This window comes from Prorops nasuta, unplaced genomic scaffold (assembly GCF_024137725.1).
Source record: "Prorops nasuta isolate Cenicafe-Biocafe unplaced genomic scaffold, Cenicafe_Pnas_1.2 PNAS00315, whole genome shotgun sequence".
NCBI lineage: Eukaryota > Metazoa > Arthropoda > Insecta > Hymenoptera > Bethylidae > Prorops > Prorops nasuta.
Window position 1 is genome coordinate 13,488 of NW_027117111.1, and position 21,569 is coordinate 35,056.

Below are 21,569 nucleotides of genomic sequence, written 5' to 3' on the forward strand. Positions count from 1 at the left end.
AGACGTTGAATTTAGAGGTATAAGAGAAAGTTGCAAAGCCGGATTGGCCAAGAGGATGCATAGAGAGGAATTGGAAGGGATTGTGGGAAACAGTGTAGTGGTTAGCAGGGAAGGGGATTTTGGGTTGATTATGTCGAAAACTTAATCGACTCATAAATATCGTAACTATAGGATTATATGTAGTTCCATTTTGTGTTTATAGATATACCATTAATTAATATAAGGTAGTTGGAAAAGGAGCTTTGGCATAAATCTCAAGTAGAAGACGTTGAATCGAGAGGCAAGAGAAAGTTGTAAAGCCGGATTGGCAGGGAGGAGGCGCAAAGGGAGGAATTGGAAAGGGTTGCGGGAAATAGTGGAGTGGTTTGTAGGGAAGGGGATTTCGGGTTGGTTATGTCGGGAAATACGGCGACTTGGCGCCGGAAGGCCATAAAGGAGAATAAAATGCAGTGTCAGTGGCCGTGGCGGTTTATCGGTTGGGTGCCCCTCACCGCGCGCTACGCCACCCTCTACAACGTTACGTCACACCACACCATGCAACGGCACAGCCCGATAGAACGCGACGTTCCAATCGCCGTCTAGCTACGACCTTCCTCACTCGAAAAATCTTGATGGAAAACCTTCACGGAAAATCTTCCCTCTCACCAAAGAAACTCTCGTCCTTTTTACACAATGCAATCTATCGATTTATTAACCCTTCGACTACTTCCTCTCTCTCTCTCTCTCTCTCTCTCGCTTTCCTGCTTGTAAATGCCACTGAAAAAAAGTTTTCCCCTTTCCCTCTGACTTCACATTTCTCTATTTCATTCTTCTCAGAGTTTCTCTGCGCGATATAACTCTGTTCCTTCACTTTTCCATTTTTCTTCCTTTCGAGTGTTTCTATGAATATTTATGTATATATGTATATATAATTATTATGAACAGTCGAGTGGTACTGAATGTACCTTTCGCTCGTCTTTACAAATTCTAACTATGATTATATATATATCTATTCATTAATGAATGTGTATCAAAGCCTCTACCGACTATAAGCCTATTATCCCTACATGTAAAACCGTGTAAATTAATCAGTGGTTTATGAACACCTTGAGGAAACTGGTGTCTGTTTAACAAGCGCGTTTAAAAAACCAATCTATAGCAAGAATATCTCAAGTTAATGTACACTTTGTCTCATTTTCTCATTTCGCCAATTAACTTTTATTTTACAGTCCAGGTTTTATTACCTTTGTATTTTTCTCTATACAAATATTACAAATTGTTTTTTTCAATGGTACTTGCCTCTCCAGTACCCTTATTTTTTATTCTTTGTAAATATTACAAAATGTTTTCCTCGATGGAACCTACGTCTTGAGCAGCTTTACCTTGCTGTTAATATCTCTGATAATATCCAAGAAAATATAAAAAGGGAAGGTTAATGATATATGTATATGTGCTACTTTGCAGTCTAACTTTGTTCGTTCAAGTTATTCTACTGAAAAGCGATATTTAATATCGACGAAAACTTGCAGAACTTCGCCACTATGAGTTTACTACTCAGACAAATCAACTTAACACTACGAAATTTGTGCTTAACTTTGATTGATCCGAATGTCAAGGTTTTGATCTGGCATCATGGAATAATGCAACCGATTAAGTGCTTTAATATTCAAGAAGATCTTCAACATTCGAGCCTTCTCAAACTTCGAGTGCGTCGAACAGCTACTTGGAATAACTAATGCTCGAATACTCTTGTTTACACCGAGTTGCACCATTTTCTTCATGGATTGGTCCGTTTTCACCGATCGTGCGTGGCCTTCGCTTTACACCCGTATAAATAGCTACCACTGCGTTGCCCCTACCATATCCATCCTTTTTCTACTGCCTAAACTATTTCCCCCCTCTCTAAATCGCATTAGCACATACTCTATTTTCTCAAATTCAACGAATCATCGACCACGAGCTCCCATGCAGTGCGCGATAAAGAATTTTGTCAAATTTACATGGATTTTGTTGTATTATTATAATAAATCAAACGTTCAAGGATCGCACATGTATAATTTAAGGCTTGTACAACAATTTGTAAAGGTACCAGCACGCAAAGTTTTCGCGCAGGCCATGAAATGTTAAACATAAAAAATTCCAAGATTGAATAATTTCCTCCGTTTAATAAGCGTAGCAATCTTGTAATTAGTGTTAAATTAATCAGACGTGTAGCGCCACCACGCGAGTTGAGTTAAAAAGATTATCGCGTGGGTTAAGGTTTGGATCTTGATGAAAACCGAATGAGGACACGTTCTTGTTAAAAGTGAAAGTCCTACCCCGACTAAGAGAAGAATAAGTAACCATAATAAGTAACCTGTTGAATAATAAAGCGGCTGCGACCCCCTAACGTGCCAACCCTAACCCCCTGTTTCCTGTCCTCTTTCACTTACTTATAGCTATTCCCGCCCACTCTTATCCCCCTCTCTTATACACTCGCCATCTCTCATCTTCCTTTCCAAGTCACCACCGTTCAAGAATTCCCGTTCTTTTCCCCAATCCCAAGTGCTCTTCCAGAACTTGGTATTCCCAAGATACCACGTTAGAACGGTTTTTCTTCCTGGATTACTTTATCTCGTTGCTTTGCTACTAGGTCCTACCAGGAATCACGCTATTTGCAGTTTGTAATTTCAACCAAATCCTCAATTTAGAAAACTCCTCCGAATAACGTTTCCCAAGTCTGTTCTTATTATCATTCTAGCCTCCCACCCCTCTTTATTATTCTATTACAATATTTCGTCATTATTATTATAACAGTCGTATTTTCGTCCGTTGCGTTCATCGATTAAATTTAATATTCAATAATAAACCTCCCGTGCATCAATACTACACATTAAAGTGACAATGTGTAATAGTACATATATGCATATACGTAATTACACCGTTACACGTTCTTACTCTATTGTTATGGTATTGGTACGCAAGCTTCCTATTAATCGTTGCATAATTTCGTTGGATAATTCGACTGGGTCGTCCCCAGCTATATTTCCCATTTTGCATCGAGGCTGGCAGTTTCTAGAAAATAAATGCAGGAGGGTATTCCATGGCTGCTTATCGTGAAAAATTGTGGCTTTTTCTACTGAGAGTAGGGAAGAGATTTGGCTGCGATGCGACGATTACGCGCGAGTGTTAATGTTTAGGTAATGGTTACTGGGCAACCGGCGATCGATTTTCTAGATTATACGCGTAAATTGCAGGTTGCGTGGCGCCCCATTGATCGACATTTCGTGACGTGACAGTTGCTCCGCGTGGGATGTTGTCACGCGTTACTGATCAACAACCTCTTCTATAAAATAGAACAATATATAATTGTTACTTCACAATAAATCACGTTAAATCCCCTTACTTTGCAAATATTAAAAGATTCAGAATTTTCGAGTCTTTACAATAATTCCAACATTGAATTATATTTAAAAAATATCTGTTTTAATCATACTTTATATATATATATATATATATATATATATATTATATAAATTTCTTTACTTATGATTAATATGAAGGATAATTTTCATTTTACAAAAGATTATTTTTTATTTAATGTATTCTGTAGCGAAAGTACATTTTCATCGAGTTTTCCTTAACTCGTCTCTCACGTGGTTCGAGAGGATAAGCATGATGGTGATTCTTCTGAATTGCATTACTCTAGGGATGTATCAACCCTGCGTTGACGACCAGTGCGTCACGAATCGTTGCAAAATACTGCAGGTAAACAAACAACTTTCTTTAAACAACTATATTTACACGATCTAACTCGACGAAGCTACAAAGATCGAAGGATTAAGTTTTAAATTACTGCTTTCCCGATGTAGCGTTTATGCGTTGTTTTTCCGATCTCAACTTTAGCAATCCATTTTAATATACGCTTTATGAGATTTTGTGAGTCGCTGACAAATCGTTTGGTCGGTATTCCTAGCACAGTCGTATATTGCACGAATCGAATAAAAAGCGAAAAACAAAAATTGCAGATGTTCGATGACATAATTTTTGCCTTCTTCGCCCTGGAGATGACAATTAAAATGGTGGCGATGGGGATTTATGGAAAAGGCACGTATCTCGCGGATTCTTGGAACAGACTGGACTTCTTTATAGTAGCTGCAGGGTAAGTGTGTTCTTATTAAATAAACAGCACTTCCAAAGAAAAAATAGTGAGGCAAGAAAGACCTTAATCCCCATTTCTCAGCTTCGTTATTTAAATTTTTCTCTGTCCTTAATTCCCTTCCCACTGAAAATTTATCCAGGCTTAGAAAGTCTTACAGTGGTAATCGTGTTATTAAAATTTAGCATGAACGCGAAAAGAACTATATTTCTCTCCCTGTTATTGCACTACTTGTGAGTGTGTGTGTGTGTGGAACTCAAAATAAAAAGTATTTTATAAACCACACATTCGTTATGAAAAATGACTACGATTGTTTTCAGGGCGTTGGAATATTGTTTGAATGTGGAGAACATGAATTTGTCAGCGATAAGGACGATAAGGGTGCTGAGGCCATTGCGGGCTATCAACAGAATACCGAGTGAGTATGGCACGGCATACAACGAGTGCTCGCTGTAATAATTAGAGGGTCTCTCGCATCACCAAGTATCGAACATTATCGGTTGACCTTCGTCAGTGATCATCTATAGGCTCTCCAGTGTGTCCTCGTTTTGTAAAAATATGCAGACAAAGCTCCGTTCACTCTCACTTTGTTACTCATAAAATTCTTTAATTCTGCTTTTAAAGTTTATTATAAAATCATCATTGATGTGATATGTCCTTCGTGTATCGCTTCGTTGGTCGTTTTAGAGGAAAAAAAAAGAATCGTAATGTCTCGCATTACTCAACCCTGCTAGGTTGACGCTTGACTGGAGATAACAGCGAAAGCTCAATATTTTTTATCTCCGTTTCTCGAAACGTGTTGGCCCACAGGATCGGAGGTCGCACATTGTAATTTCTGCCATTATACTCTCGTAACCACCACTGTTCGTACAATCCACTCCATCGTATTATGCTATTTCGTAAATTACCACTATTCCTCGCTTATCTTTACACTCTTTATCGTAACAAAACCCTCCCTTCTATACACCTATTCCACCAAAATTACTTTACGCTTCGTTAAAAGCCACAAATATTCGTCGGATCGATTCCCCTCGACTTATCTCGGGTTAAAGCGAAGCAACTATATTTTATAGAAACTGATTTTACATCATTTTCAGATTTTTCTTCAACATTTCTGCGTGCCATTGTCAGCCAATTTTCTCAAGGCTCGACCCGTTTGGTTCTCTCGTTCGCTTTACAAATTAACTAGATTTAATTAAACTTTTATTTATACACCATAGAGGAATATTTTGATGTTTCCATACAATGAAAATAAAGTGATAGCTTTGGCTAATCTACACAGCGATGTTTGTTTTGCATTAACTGCACTGATATTTATGTAAATTGATCGAACAGGCATAGTTAAAATCCACATAACGAAGTCTGCGCGCGTTAAAATTTCGTGCCTCGAATGGCCGGATAAAATATTCAGGTCGCGTTAACGACTTCCATGATCGTAAATTTATGAAATTTCAGTGGAAAAAAAAATGATTGGATAAACTCTCTTTTTAGAATCGCCAATATCGCGTAAACTGCAGAAGAGAAAAAATTAATTAAGTAGAGTCGGTCTGCCATTTGGTTGAAAAATTCATCAGCTTCATTCGTACAGTTTTAGATTGCTCTTATATATAGCAATATATATTGTAGAATTGGGCGAGTCCTGCCATATATAATATACATTGCTATTATCTCAGCTCGAACGTTTCGATGAAAGAACAATAAGAGGAGGAAAAATGTAGATTTTGGTAGACGAATATTATTACCCCGATGTGAATGGACTTGGTGCACGAAGATGTTGCTGTAGCATCGGTATATAGTACATAGTTGTTGATTAATTGAATTTGCTTGACAAAAGGTATGAGGATACTGGTGATGTTGCTGCTGGATACATTGCCGATGCTGGGGAACGTCTTGTTGCTGTGCTTCTTCGTGTTCTTCATCTTCGGCATCGTCGGTGTTCAGCTGTGGGAGGGGATTCTGCGACAACGTTGCTTCCTCAAGGCTCTTCCGAATGTCAAGTACCCCGAGTAAGTCTTCATCATCCAACGTGCATGCGCTTCCTCTTTACACACCTTCAGTTTTTCAAAGCATTCGACACCTCGACGACTGAGCTGCTTTGTGCGAATAAACGTAAAAAACTTGACGAATTAATTTAACGCAAGCATAAGCATTCGGTGCAGCAAAGTTTCTCATTTGAAGAATAGCTTTCTTTGTTGGATTGAATGTGCTTCAACACGATAAATTTCTCGTATTCCTCAAGGTGTTAAAAGTGACACGTTTTCTAATATCGAGTAAAGTACGTTTTACATCATACGTCAAAAACTTGAGAAGAAAGATCTTTATCCTTTTCAGACTCGACCCAACGTTTCAGCCACCAGAATTTATATGAATTTTCGATCTTTATCACACTTTACCACGATTATCTTTTCTTATTCTTCTCCTCTTTCTCTTTGTCTACTTTAATTAGCTATTCACATCCCTTCCAATTTCTATTTCTCTCTTCCATTTCCGCCGACTCTGCCTCGGCGACTGACGTAATAAAAAATCTTTCCAAGGCGCTTTTTCTCCCGCATCTCTCTTACCATTTTATCCTTTAAATCCAATGACAAGAACAGAAAACATGTATTCGCTTTGCTTATTATCGCAGTAACGCACTGTTGTACAAAGGTTTTAATAATAAATGTAACGCCAACTTTTTGTCTTACAGTATATATATACACTGAGAAAAGAAATTACTTCAATTTAGTAAATTCATTTACTTGACTTTTGATTTATTTAAATTTAATAAATATAGTTAAAAATGAGTAAATATTGTTCCTTTGAAATAAATGTTTTATTTAAAAATAATGAAAAATATCTTGGATTTTTATTTTCTTGATACAAATAATTAAATATTTCGATTAAATAAATATCTTTATAATCAAGTGTACAAAACACTAATTGCAAAAATATCTGTTTACTTGGCATTTCTACAAAACTGCGAACGAATAATACTTTCAAATCAATTTATTATTTTATTCGAAGAAAGCAAATATTTATTTGTTTATGATCAGGATGAATTCAAACAAATATTTACTCACAGTTAAAGAGAATTATTTTAAATAAGAAAATATTTATTTCCAGCAAATTATTATCACCTTAGAGTAATAGTATAATTCCTTAAAACCAAGTAAACAAAATTTGTTAAATATAATAAATATTTCCTACAACTAACTTTATCCTCACTCAAATCAAGAAAAGATACTTTAAAAATAATTTAACGAAACTTTTGTTTTAATATGCACTGTTTCATTAAATAGAAGTAAATAATTGTTTCTTTCATATATAGAAATTACTTAAAATAAAAGAACGACCACTTGCCGCAAGACATTGATCTAAAACGAGAATAATAGTTATTTCATGTTAATTGAAAAATTTATTATTGTTCGGGATTTTAGGTGTGTTGATGCAAGCGATTCGAGATTCGAGCTGCCTCGCTCTAACACACTCTCTGTCTCTCTCCCTCACAGTTCGGCGTAACGCCGCCAGGTGGCTGGCTCGCGTAGCGGCTTTCTCGCTGACAAGATTTTGCCTGCGAAGTACTTAAGCACGCGAGTCACGCCTGCTCGTTGTCTCTCGACAACGTCGAGACCGTGGAGACTGCTCTCTAGTTCCGTTTTGGAATGCAATAGCACAGTCTTAGGACTTTGTTCCTATCCTTTTTTTCAGTGCTTAAAGCACTATCGTATAACATACGATTTTCGAAGCCTTGTTTCCCTTAACTTAATATTTAACCCATCTGCGTATACCACTCTGGTTGCGCAGTCTACATCCTATCCTTCTTTTCCTTAAACCATTTGACTTTCTTTTTGTGAAAACCATACCGAGTCAGGTCTCTCACAATTATTTAATAGTAAATATATATACATTCAAATTAAAACAAATATATTTGTTTTCATGATCCAGTGGTTTATAAGCAAGTATAGCTTATTTACTTGAAAAAAATACTGCTGCTTTTATCCCCAGAGGAAACAATGTGACAAAACTAAAGATATAATAATTTGATAGTAATAAATGTTATAATGCTATCATAAATTTAAAATTATTTTTAATTTCAATGAATATTCCTTTAATTTAAAAGAACATTTTATAAATTTAATGACTAAAAACTCATTAGAGCAAACATTTCATTTACTTGAAAGAAGCTACTAATTCTTTCGTAGTCAAATACTGTATAAAATACACTAAAGGTGGTTCGAACGTGATTTTCTAGTTAAATAGAGTTGTAGGTAGTTACAAAATTGAAGGTAGTACTTTATGTATTCTAGTTATCATAGAAAATCAGTTTGCAAAAAATAAATAATTTAAGTGTTATTTTTATTAATCTTTCTGAAACAATTATATTAAAAGAAATACTCATATGATTTGAGTATTTGCCACATTTCCATGCAGAATATAGATAAGTACGGAATTAAAAATTTTTCACGAGTAATAATAGGAGATTATTATCGGTAATATACACGTTTCGGTGATTTAAAAATTGTTTTAATTTAAAATATATTACTACAGTTTTTTATTGCTTTGTATTGTCATTGCAATACGGGACATCATAAATTTCTTCAAAATGTGTTGATCGCCCATTAGGCTACACGTTAAAAATGCCAATTTGAAATAATTATTTTTTACTTGTATCATCGGTAACATCATTCAAAATTTTAGTAGATTATTCCTCTATGCCTAAATAACCTTTCTTTAAAATTTTAAAAAATTCTGAAGAAATTTCATTGGCGCTCGAACCACCTTAATGAAACATAATTATTTAATGCTACCAAATAATATGGCACCACTAGCAATTGACTATATGATTTTAATTTTAAGGAATATTCGCTTAATTTAAAAGAACACTGTATAAATTTAATGATTTAATATTCATTGAAGCAAACATCTCATTCACTTGAATGAAGTTACTGTTTACACAAATGCAATGTACCATTTGTTGTGATTGTGTAAATTTTAACGCTAACTGGAAAGCTTCCTAAATTTTAATTGTCGCACGTCTTTAGCGACACTCATATAAAGTTGAATTAATTCAACTTCCACCGATGTCGCAAGGTCGCTAGCGACTACACTTCCCTTCGTTTTGGAATTAAAGTCGCGCAATTCATCTCCTTTTCTAATAGCAGGACTTTGTCGCTTGCGATAAGTAGCCACGAACGACAAGTGAAAACAGCATAATGCAGACATCCAACAATCTGATTGGATCACATTATATATATCTAATCTATTCATCCAATAAGATTTAATGAATATTCCAGAAGTTTTCTTAACAGTACCTAGCTGCTTTTTACATCCGGCTACCGTTACCCCCTCTCCCATTGTCATTTCCGTTTGGAACCCGGAGAAGAACGTTGGAACAAGTGGATGTGAGGACGGACCACCAGCGAAATTATTAATACTATTTTAACGTGGTAGTGAAAGTTATGTGTTATATATTTTCTCACTACGAAGAATAAAAATATTGTATCATACGTAGAGTGTAACGCAATACAAATAATATTTTGAAGTTTCATAACGCATTGTTAGTGTTCAATGGAATGATGCAATGGATGCATTTACGATAAATTTGTTGACCGAATGGAACCTAGAAGATCTCATTTCATCATTCAAAGGTAAGAAAATCTTGCGAATTATTAATTTTCTTTTGTTTTTATACATAAAGACACTTCCAAGGAAAATGTTGTAGCAATGAAGTTGCATTTTTGGTTGTAGATTAGTGTAAGTGCACGTGGCTGCCATTTTCAGTAATAGGCACATAGTTTAAAATGAATATTTATTTTCTGTTTAAACTAAAGTAACCTTTGGACTTAAATTGACAACATCCTTCTACCTTCGTATCTAATATATTCCATACCTCTAACATTTGTTACTGCAACTGCTTCATTTTATCATAAGATATTAAGTTACCAAATTTCTATAACTATTTTTCTTAGTATGCTAGCAGCAACTTATAAACTTATAAAAACTTGATTTTATCAGTCATTTTAGTTTTATACATACTGTATGTACTAAGTATAATAAGAATATATACTGTATTTAGTTTTGTAATAGCTCTGGTACTGCAAACCTTTGTCGGACTGCAACAAATTATGGTAATATTTTCTTTTCTTAATCATACGCTGTTTATTGCAATGATTTTAATCTCATTATAATTCATTTGTACGATAGTAATTCAAATTAATAGAACCTATTATGATATACGCAGAACAAATCTCTCATTATTTTCTGTATTAAAAGTATATTCTAATGTAGTACATACATTAGTGATTAAATATTCATATTTCTAATCGTAAACTGAAATTATGCAGAAATTTTGTCTACTCTTTATATCAGGAAATATATAATCTAAATAAAAATGCTATTTAATGTACCATGATATTCGTAGTAAAAGTTCTTATATGAAGAGGAATTTTGTGTTTACTGTTCGACAAGAATATACCTATTTTATATATTAATAAATATTTACTGCGAACATCATTGTACATTAAATTTACATATTTATTTTATTCACTTAAATATTTATATAATAAAATAAATAAAAAATTGAATGAATAGATAGGTTTATCTGTAACACAGTATGTAAATTGATTTTTCTAACTGTTTTCCTTTTTGTTGTTTAGAAAATGAGATTAATGAACAAAACATTAAACATTTGAATGACTCAATGCTAAAGGAATTGATTCCTAAAATAGGAAGAAGAATTTTATTTATAAATAAATTGAAGCAGCTATATTCCAATGAATCTTTGTCGCAGGTACAGTACTCTAATAATATTAGTAAAATATATTACAATTTTGGAAAAACTGAATACAAATGTATAAGGTGTATGTATATTTCTTATTTAATCAGTTTCCTAAATTTTTATATAGAACAAAACAAGTTCAATAGAAAACTTGTCAAGTGATGATGAAGTTTCTAATGATGAAAATGCGTTACCTTCAGCAAATAACTCACTCATTTCAACTCGTTTGTATAATGATAGAAGAACTATACATAAAACTTTAAAGAAAAGTACTAGAGGTTCCGCAGTTTTATGTACATATAAAAAAAACAAAGTTCTGTCGATGAAAAACAGAAATATAATCGTTGACATAATTATGGAGGATGTCTTACAAAAAGAAAAAAGGTGTTCATTGTTAATAACATCACTTCTTTATGTTTTTTCCTCGTTTATATTCATTATATTTTCTTTCATTAGATTAAGAAATGCAGATTTCCATGGTTTAGCTAAACAAATTTGTGAGGAATTTCCTACGGAAAATTTGAATACTTACTATGTGCCTCCAATAACAAAAAAAGAATCAAATATAAATAAGTCGATAAGTTCAAAAGGGAAGCTGGTTAGCAAATATCGAAATAATTTATATGGACTAAAACTATTAAATGCAGTTGGAACTACAGAGGAGGAAAGTGATACAGATGAGAATGTTGACATAGGTAAAGTTCATTAAATTTTGTCTAATTAATTTAATGCTGTTATAAAAAATCAATATTTCATTTGAAGGAAATTTCATTAGAAGGAAATTTCATTTGCTTTAAATGATATTTACTATAAATAATTAAATTATGGAATTGTTATTTTTAAAAGCAATATTATACATTTAATTAAATAAAATTTGCTTCTCTATCATATAAATGAAAAATTTATGTTTATAGATACCGAAGGACTTGAATTGAAACAATGGTTAAGCGTTACAATAACTCCTTGGGATAAGGTTAAAGAAAATTGGAAAAAATCATTTAATTTTAGACGACAGGAATATAAGAAAAATAAAGATTTTAATATTGCTACAATCGTCGCCGAATGGCCAATATTAAGACAGCCCAATGCGTTTGCTTTAATCAACGAGGATTTCGATTCATTACGTTTAACTACGGTTAATTTAAATGAAGAAATTTGGGAAACTTTTTTCCAAAAGGTTTTAAAATTAAGAGATTTGAATAACAGGGATTCGAATTCATTAGCATTAAAAGAAGTGGTAACATTAGAAGAAATTAATATAGGTTAGCGTTCGTTTAGTTTCCTATTTCATTACGAATATAATTAAATATATGTTTTTAAGCTTCTCAAAATAATTTCATTTTGATAACAAATAATGATTAAATAGATTTGAAAGTAGCTGGACAGTTATTATTGCTACCATATTTGCTGCCGCCTAAAGGACGCATAAAATGTGGTCAAAAACATTGGAAACCCTCCGTTACAGAATGCAAAGATAGTATTCTTATGCATTTACTGGTAATTTTTATATACTTTTTGTTTTACAAGGTGCAGTATTTGTAAAAAAATAGCAGACGTGTGTTAAATATTTTTGAAGTGGTCAACTAAGCTTGAAAGAACAATGTATGTATTAAAATATAAATCAAAACTTGTTTAAAGTGAGTCGAAACCTCTAAAAAAGATTGTAATAACCTAGGATTTTTTATTTTAGTAGTTACTTACATTATGCCATCAAATTTGCTTAATATGTTAGTAAATATTTAATACACATGCCACGGACTTTCTTCAAATAGAGCACCTTGTATTATATCCGTTAACGTAATAATTTTATTTACATGAAGATTTTTGACAGATTCCTGGAGATATAATTGTTAAAGTTGATGAAAGAAGAGAATTAATGAAGAAATTGAACTTGTCGGTTCAACCATTCATCATAATAATTGGGCCTACATTAACAGATATTGAGTCGATATATGTATGCCTTGATGACATCATATACAAATTGGAATCTGTATTGCAAGCTGTCGACATTTGCTTCAAGATATTTCATGTGTTTAACCTCAAGTACCCACCAGAAAGTGAACACATCTGGCAGCTGGTGCAATTGTATATATATAATATAAAAACAGTGTACGACAAATACATTTCTCAAGTCGCCGAATTAATAACTGATATGAACAAGGTACGACAGCAATGTAAACTTAAATTTAAAATACATTATATTAACTATACTTTTCTTCAATTTAAGTCTCATAAAAGTCTTAGTCTATATAAAAATAATCATTAGTTTAGACCGCACTTTACGCAGTTGACGTTTTATAAAATGTAATTGCTTCTGCTCCATATATATTTGGAAATAAGTATACATACCTAAACAAAATGATTTGTTGTCCATATTGTAATAAAATTATAGAAGAAAGGAAATTTTTTAAAGTCCATGTAAAAAGAAATCATAAATTTCTATTAAATAGCTCATGTTATTGTAAATTTCGAAGTTGTTATAGATCTTTCTCTAACTTTTATGGATTTAAACAACATTATTTAAGAGAACATATGGCTGACGGTAGAGCCGGTAGTATTAAGGATGTTCAATATAATGGGCCAGTTACAATCGAAGAAAACAGGTTGTTTGAAAATTTCCTTTCAGATAATGAGGAACCAAATTTAATTGATGCCATAAAATCGGATATGTTAACTTTTACGAGAAACGAATCAAAATTAAATTTCAATGGTTTCAAAAATATTATTGTTTCCTATGTTTCATTATATATCGCTAAATTCTACAGTTTTCTAAACATACCTCGAAATTTTAGTTTACAGATATTAGAAACGTTGAAAGAATTTTTTTCCATGTCATTAAAAAAAATTGTAGAATATATTAGTTCTAATCAAATGTGTACTGTTCCACAAGAAACTGCAATTCTACAAGCTGTAGATGAAGCTTTCAATTATTTTACATCGGAATTTATAATTTTCAAATATTTTGTTCAACAAGGAACTCTGATTATGCCGGTAACTCGTAGTATAGATACAGGTTTGAGACCCCGTTCTTCTAAAGGAAAAAATATAGTTTCCATTTTCAACATTACTATTGAAACAGTGCCTTTAAAAATAACTTTAACGAAATTTTTACAATTGCCGCATGTTTTTGATTGTATTATAAATGAATTGGAAAAGCAAAGAGAACCTGGTTTCTTTAGTTCCATATTGGATGGTGAAGTTTGGCAAAATATTAAAGCAAATTTTCCTGAATCAATTGTCTTACCGTTAAATATATATTTTGATGACTTCGAGATTAACAATCCGTTAGGTTCTCATAATAATATAAATAAAATAGGATCTGTTTATTTTACCATTCCATGTATACCTAATGAATACAAAAGCACCTTGAATAATATATTTCTTGCTCAACTACATAAAACGGAGGATTATAAACATTATGGCAATTCTATAATTTTTCATAACCTTATCCAGGAGCTAGCCGAATTAGAAACACTTGGTACTACTGTTACATTTAATGGGGCAGTGAAAAAAATATATTTTGTTTTAACAGCAGTAATCGGAGATAATTTAGGATTAAACCAAATTTTAGGTTTCAATACAAGCTTCAATTCTAATTTTTCTTGTCGCTTTTGCAAAACTGATAAAAACCTACGAATGAGGCAATTAATGGAAAACGATAATCTAAGGCGTACCAAAGACACATATGCAGAAGACGTTCAGAATAGTACTTACGGCATTGCAGAACAATGCGTTTTCAATCAATTGCAATTTTTTCACGTAAATGAAAATGTTGCATTTGATGTAATGCACGATCTTTTTGAAGGTGTTTGTAGGTATGAAATGGGACAAATATTATACGAATTAATCTTCATTCAAAAACTGTTTTCGTTAGAGGTTCTAAATAATAGGATCCAGTATTTTGATTTCGGGAATAAATATAGTATAAATAAACCTGTTAGTATTTCAGATGCTGCAATTAAAAAAAAACTTATAATACTTTCTGCATCTGAAATGGCATGTTTCGTTCAATTTTTCGGTCTTTTTATTGGAGATTTAGTTCCTCACGATAATAAAGTTTGGAGAATATGGGTATTGTTAACTGAATTGATATGTACTGTTATGTCATCTTCGTTTAGCATTGAAAGTTTAAGTTATTTAAAAAATGTTATTTTTGAGCATCATTCATTATATCTAGAAACATTTAATGATAGTATTCTGAAACCTAAGCACCACTTCTTATTGCATTATCCAAGTATTATAAAAAAATATGGTCCGATCAAATATCTATCCAGTTTCAGATTTGAAGGAAAACATAAACAGTTTAAAAACATTGCTTCGGCAGTCGCTTCTCGCGTTAATGCTCCGCACACACTTGCTTTAAAGCATCAATTGCTTTTGAATTATCGCTTTTATTTAAATGATGGTTTCTCTAGTATTCCCAAATTAGGACCTCAACTACAAGAAAATTTACTAAATAGTATATGTCTTGAAGTACTGCAAGAAAAATTAGCTTTAAATACAATTAATAATTATAATTCCGTGGAATGGGTTAATTGTTACGGTACAATGTATAAACCAAAAATGCTTGTGATCGTAGAAAACAATGATATTTTTCCTACTTTTGGAGAGATTCGAAATATTATTGTGAATGGGAATAATATTTTGTTTATAGTTACAATTTTGCAAACACTTTCATTTGTCGAACATTATCATGCGTATGAAGTTAAAACAACGAAAAGTTGGAAATTAGTCTCTCGAAATGATCTAGAAGATTATTCCACTTTTAACATTCATATTTTGTCTAACGGTTTAAAATGTGTACCATGTATTTGAATTCCTTAATCATTTCGTGATGTGCTAGTATTTTTTTCATGTAAAGACTAAGACTTTTATATGAAAGCAAAGTGTTCTCTTTCTGACTTTTATAATTGTTGTAATGAATTTTATCCTATTTCAGGTTTAACAATAAGACACTTTTTTATGGATTACAATGTCCTTGAATAGACAACTTTAGTTTTTGATGTCGATAATTACTTTGACTTTCAGTTATTAATCATAATTGAATAATTTTATATATTACAGCGTTTTTTTTTGCGTTCGTTACATTAACTCAGTTACGTAAATTTAACACCCAATATATTAAATATTTAAGAAATATAAATATTATTTGTGCAATGCTCTGTGTTGAATAGTATATGATATTATGAATGAATATAATTATTAGATATGTATGCCATGCCATGTATTATACTATTTTATTTTGCTGTCTACTATCTATATGCTGTAAGGTTTAGTTGCTTGTATCTCTATACAAAATTATAAGGTGTTGCCTCTCTATTCCTAAATTTTTAAATATTTTTTATTTCCCTGTATCCTGTGTATAATATAGTGTTGCTCCCTTTACCAACATCTCAATTCGGTAAGTAGTGCAGTGACTCCATTATTTTCGTTAAAGTGATTATTGCTTAACACTAGATTGCCTGAAGAAATAAAGTCATTTTGACTGCTTTTTAATTTCTGTTAGAGAAAAAAAGTGTTTATAATAATAGAATTTCTTAGAATATTAAGACTTTTTATACATAAGCTTGTATAAAGTCTTAAAATCCTAAGAAATTCTATTATTATATACATATTTTTCTCTAACAGAAGTTAAAAAGTAATCAAAATGACTTCTTCAGGCAATCTAGTGTTAATCATACAAACAACAATAATTATAGGTAAACCAAAGGAAGAATTAGTCGCATTTAATAGATAATATTGTTAGAAAGTTAATGGTTGAAAAATGAAAATTCGAAAACTAAAGACAGAATAGTCTTATTACAGGATCAGGCCGCACATAGGTACGTTCAATGATCTCTATTAGTGGCATATGTTTAATATATCTGCATAAATGTAATACGTTGTTTCGAGTTAAGTTTCGTAAAGAAGAAATCATTTATTATTTATGTTTGTCAAACTTTATCATATTTACATAAATTTTTATTTTTACGACTAAATGATGCGCATTAAGCGACATTTCTTAAGACTTATCGCTGCTTTCCTTTAACACTTTAACCTATTTATGCTTTACAGACATTATGCACCGTTCTCTTTATATACAGTGTCTAACACGCAGGATTCATATCTGGGAAATTTTTGGTAGAATTTCACATAACTGACTTACAAAGAAAAGCATTGCAAAATTTGTTCACAGAAATTAATATTTATTGTGTTCAACATATTACAAAAGTAATTCCATTAATGGTAACGCATTAATATATTGATTCTAGTTTTCCTGCACTATCTTCTTTTCTCCAATGTTTTCATTCTCAAGCGGCCATTTTTGTCACCGTTCGACGCGTAACCTAGTGAGCGTTCCAACGACGAATAAGTAGTACGATACTGCTATCAAATGAATATAATCTTCATAATAATGAATCTTTCTCGCTAGTGGCCTTCTACATGAAACTTCTTATATATACTGAGTTCGAAACTCCTATAGGTATATTTAGGTTGTATACGACTCTATTGAATTGTTTAAGGTAAGTACATATTCTCTTCATACTAACAAATTTCTTCTAGCAGCGAAACAAGAATGGATCAAAGAAACACCTATGGAACAAAGATTGTAATTATATATAAATAAGGTAAGTGAAAATCGCTTATTACAAGTACATTCTCTCTACTTCAAAAAAATAAAGAATTTTCAAATAAAATAAATTTGTGTGTTATTCACTGTTACAAAACCAACGGTTTGTTCGACATCAGTAATTAAACTTGAATCAATTAAGGCACGAAATCGAGGAAACGTAAATAAAGGTTATAAGAAAGTAGGGATTTACAAAATTGCCTGCTATTTACAAATAAAGAAACTAATTGATATAAACAAATAAAATATTTGTAATTTTTTTTTAAATAAATATTTGCTTTTATTAAACTCAGTTATTCAAGTTGAAACAATTTGGTTTTGTCAAAGGCATACATTTGCTCATATTTAGGTGATATTCATTTACCGTTAATGAATATCACCTACTGTTGAGGAAATATTTGCTTGCATCAAACCCGTGGTTACATAAGTTGAAACAAATTTGCTTAGATAAAGGTATTTATTTGCTCGTATTTAGGTGATATTCATTTACCGTTAATGAATATCACCTACTGTTGAGGAAATATTTGCTTGCATCAAACCCGTGGTTATATAAGTTGAAACAAATTTACTTAGATAAAGGTATTTATTTGCTCGTATTTAGGTGATATTCATTTACCGTTAATAAATTTTACCTACTGTTGAGGAAATATTTGCTTGTATCAAACCTGCGGTTATATAAATTGAAATAAATTTACTTGGATAAAGGCATTTATTTGCTTGTATGCAGGTGATATTCATTAACGGTTAATGAATATCACCTATTATTGAGGAAATATTTGCTTGTATCAAACCCGTGGTTATATAAATTCAAATAAATTTACTTGGATAAAGGCATTTATTTGCTTGTATTCAGGTGATATTTCCTTTGAAATAAATTATATTTATTCACTTTTATTATATATGTACTATCTTCAGTACATATATAATAAAAGTGAATAAATATAATTTATTTCAAAGGAAATATCACCTGAATACAAGCAAATAAATGCCTTTATCCAAGTAAATTTATTTGAATTTATATAACCACGGGTTTGATACAAGCAAATATTTCCTCAATAATAGGTGATATTCATTAACCGTTAATGCATATCACCTATTATTGAGGAAATATTTGCTTGTATCAAACCCGTGGTTATATAAATTCAAATAAATTTACTTGGATAAAGGCATTTATTTGCTTGTATTCAGGTGATATTTCCTTTGAAATAAATTATATTTATTCACTTTTATTATATATATACTATCTTCAAATAAATATTACTTTTTTGAAGTATATATTTCAAATAAATCACATTACTAATTTCAATTAAATTTACTAAAGCCAAATACACTGATTCACTCGTGAACTTTTTAAATAAATATTTACTATAAATTAAGCTAAATTTACTAGATTCAAGTGATTATTTTTCTCAGTGTATATATATATATATATAAATAAAATGGAAAGCTCTTTCGTTTTTCGTTTGCGTCGCGAATAATTTTACACCGTTAAAACTGTACGCAGTTGCGCGTAAATTATAATTTAAATAATAATTAATTGTATTTTTATTTCGTTGACGTTATATGAAACAGCTCTTTTCCCGTAACTTATTGATCTCCCGCTTTATGGGACCGATAAAGCTGTCTCGGGAGTGCCGTCAAGCGTTATTCATCTGGCGAATTCTCGCTAATTGCAGACACGCCGATCGTCGGTGAAGCGAAAATATTGAAAAATGATGTTTACGAGCGTGCGTTCGGTAAATTTCGCGTTAACATAGCAAATGTCCGTCATACGTGTCGTGTGACGTATCGCAATTGGATACAGCAGTACGAAATATTATACGTGTAACTGTGTACAACGTAACCGACATAATGCATGTCGCGTCGGTCTACCACAGCCAGACACTATTGAAACATAATTTACATACTGCGAAGCATCACTCATCATTTTTATACAGTAATCACCTCTATTGTTCAGACTCCAAGTATCTCGCAACACTTTGGGGACCGATCGTTTATCACCACCTCTCTATATATATATCACTCTTCGTCCGCCTTCTTTCTTTGGTTTTTATATATACCAAAACAGAGAAAGCGTTTATAAAAAACTAAAAACTAAAAACAAAAGAGAGAAACAGAAAAAAGATAGTGATGAGAACTGATAAAATTGATTCGTTTCCCTTTTTTATCTATACCAATGACGCAATTGTTACCAAGAGGTCTCCATCGTGTTATTAGCAAAGGTTCTTTTGTTGCGAAAAGTACAAAAAGCGCATGACGAGTAGCTAAAGTTCCTGGCAAAAGTATCGCTTGTCGACTTTTTTCTCCCCTCTGTAAGTAATACTGCTCAAATGTTCTTTGCAATCTGATTATGACCTGCTTTTGTATTTGTTTGAAACTCGCCTCGTATTGTATTTATTAGACTCGAGAAACCCTTTAAACTCTGCTCGTATATAACACGATACGCATTATTATATATAATATAGGCTAAAGTATATCTTTAACAATTAATACGATACCTTTAGTGTATACTTTTGGAACGATCTCTGATTCTCCTCGAGAAATTTTCTTGAAACACCAAAGTAACTTTCGTCACTCGATCGTTCGACACTCATTACTCGTCTGACTTAGTTTAAAAATCATTTTACGACGAGAGAATAAAAGAGAAAATTTAATACCAGAGGCTGCATATACGAAATGATACCTCGTGCTTTATAAGCTGATTTTGCATAACTCATATCTGTCTAACAGATGGTACATACTAGGCAGTCTGAAATTTTCTCGTCTCATCCCATATATGTTTCATTCTTGTTCTAGGTTATGGGAAAAGAATTATTCAGCAACGGTTAACAATGTGTGTATAATATAATGTAAAATCAATGATGCTTCGTGACATATTTTTTTACTATACGATATTAATAGTGAATAGTGTGGAAGGGGTTTTATAGATCATATACATATATATATATATATATATATATATATATATATATATATATATTTAATAAGGAGGGGGAGGGAGAAGCAGTTTAAGGAGAAGAACCACCAACGTTCGATAGCTGAAATCATAAAAGAGGCAGAGATTGCAAGAGGAGCCAACTCGATAAAATAATTAATTAACAATCCGCTTAAAAAAATCCCTTTTCATTGTTTTGTGTGTGTGCCTTTTCACAAGGGCCTCTCTTTCTATCTGGTAACTAGAAAGGTAAAATAGACTATAAGTATATCACCCTAGGGATGCAGTGACAGGCAATTGTTTCGCTGTTGCAGGTTACTCTCGGACGAGTACTCGGTTCGATCACGCATTTAGTAAGCTCTAGTAGAGAACAATGTGCTGTGCATATATAATCTACATAAATATAAATATATCTATATATAACCACAAAATGTACATACACGTGCATCCATATGTACATATATATGTATATACATGCAACCTTATACATTCGTAATGTGCATATAATCTATCTACCTATACCTACCTATCTATACCTATCTATATCTATCTATCTATATCAATCTACTTTTTCTACTCTACGAGTATACAAGCATTTGGGAAAAATTATTCCTAGGAAATACCACGTGAAGAGCAACACAATGATTAATCCAAATACTTCTTATCTTGACTATTTTAGTTGAAACTTTAATTTGCATTTATATATACGATCTATGTCTTTTCTCTTCGAATTTTGCTTCTAGCCTTGACTGGTGGACTATACCGTAGACCTCTGTAGTGTCGACCTTGTCCAATTTGTTTTATTATATTTTTGTATATATAGTCTACTAGGCACACGTGCTTCTTGCCTACGAATTTATCGGAAGCTTCTACTCTGGACCTTCGCAGTATAGAGAAAACTCTTTGAGACCTTAATTATTCAGTGTCGACTCTCCTTGCTTTTTATCGTTGATTTCGCTTCTCGCCTAGGAATCATTTTCCCCTACTGTACAACCGTACTACTATATATATAGTTATTTGTACATACTAGAGCATGTTTCCTGACTATTCTACTATCGTGCTAGCGTCTCCGATGGCCAAAGAAAACCTCGTCCGCTAAATAAATTCTGCCACGATCATCGTTCAATGCGAATCTACGACTCTCAATAGC

At 32.1% G+C, this 21,569-nt stretch overlaps 2 protein-coding genes across 6 annotated transcripts in view; both read left to right on the forward strand.

The window, feature by feature from the left end:
* Positions 1 to 21,040, forward strand: part of LOC136785397 (voltage-dependent T-type calcium channel subunit alpha-1G-like) — a 34,512-nt gene extending 13,472 nt beyond the window's left edge. The window contains exons 2-6 of one of the 2 annotated variants that reach the window (XM_066746421.1): positions 3,615 to 3,726; positions 3,987 to 4,120; positions 4,438 to 4,535; positions 5,952 to 6,123; positions 20,734 to 21,040. In XM_066746421.1, the coding sequence (XP_066602518.1) occupies positions 3,615 to 3,726; positions 3,987 to 4,120; positions 4,438 to 4,535; positions 5,952 to 6,123; positions 20,734 to 20,773 (556 nt within the window). In that variant the 3' untranslated portion in view covers positions 20,774 to 21,040. Of the gene's footprint in view, positions 1 to 3,613; positions 3,727 to 3,986; positions 4,121 to 4,437; positions 4,536 to 5,951; positions 6,735 to 20,733 lie in introns of those variants that run through there. The other variant, XM_066746422.1, reaches the window with a different exon arrangement.
* Positions 8,500 to 16,217, forward strand: LOC136785398 (uncharacterized). 4 transcript variants are annotated; one of them, XM_066746425.1, is made up of 9 exons: positions 8,502 to 9,744; positions 10,184 to 10,224; positions 10,753 to 10,886; positions 11,002 to 11,258; positions 11,331 to 11,569; positions 11,789 to 12,136; positions 12,241 to 12,371; positions 12,706 to 13,035; positions 15,814 to 16,217. In XM_066746425.1, exons 1-9 carry the CDS (start codon positions 9,710 to 9,712, stop codon positions 15,817 to 15,819), a joined length of 1,521 nt encoding a protein of 506 aa, XP_066602522.1. In that variant the 5' UTR covers positions 8,502 to 9,709; the 3' UTR covers positions 15,820 to 16,217. The 4 variants fall into 4 exon arrangements, with proteins under 4 accessions (XP_066602520.1, XP_066602522.1, XP_066602523.1 ...); XM_066746423.1 differs by lacking the exon at positions 15,814 to 16,217 and having other exon boundaries at positions 8,500 to 9,744; positions 12,706 to 13,140; XM_066746426.1 differs by lacking the exon at positions 15,814 to 16,217 and having other exon boundaries at positions 8,503 to 9,744; positions 10,173 to 10,224; positions 12,706 to 13,140.
* Positions 21,041 to 21,569: the final 529 nt, after the last annotated feature.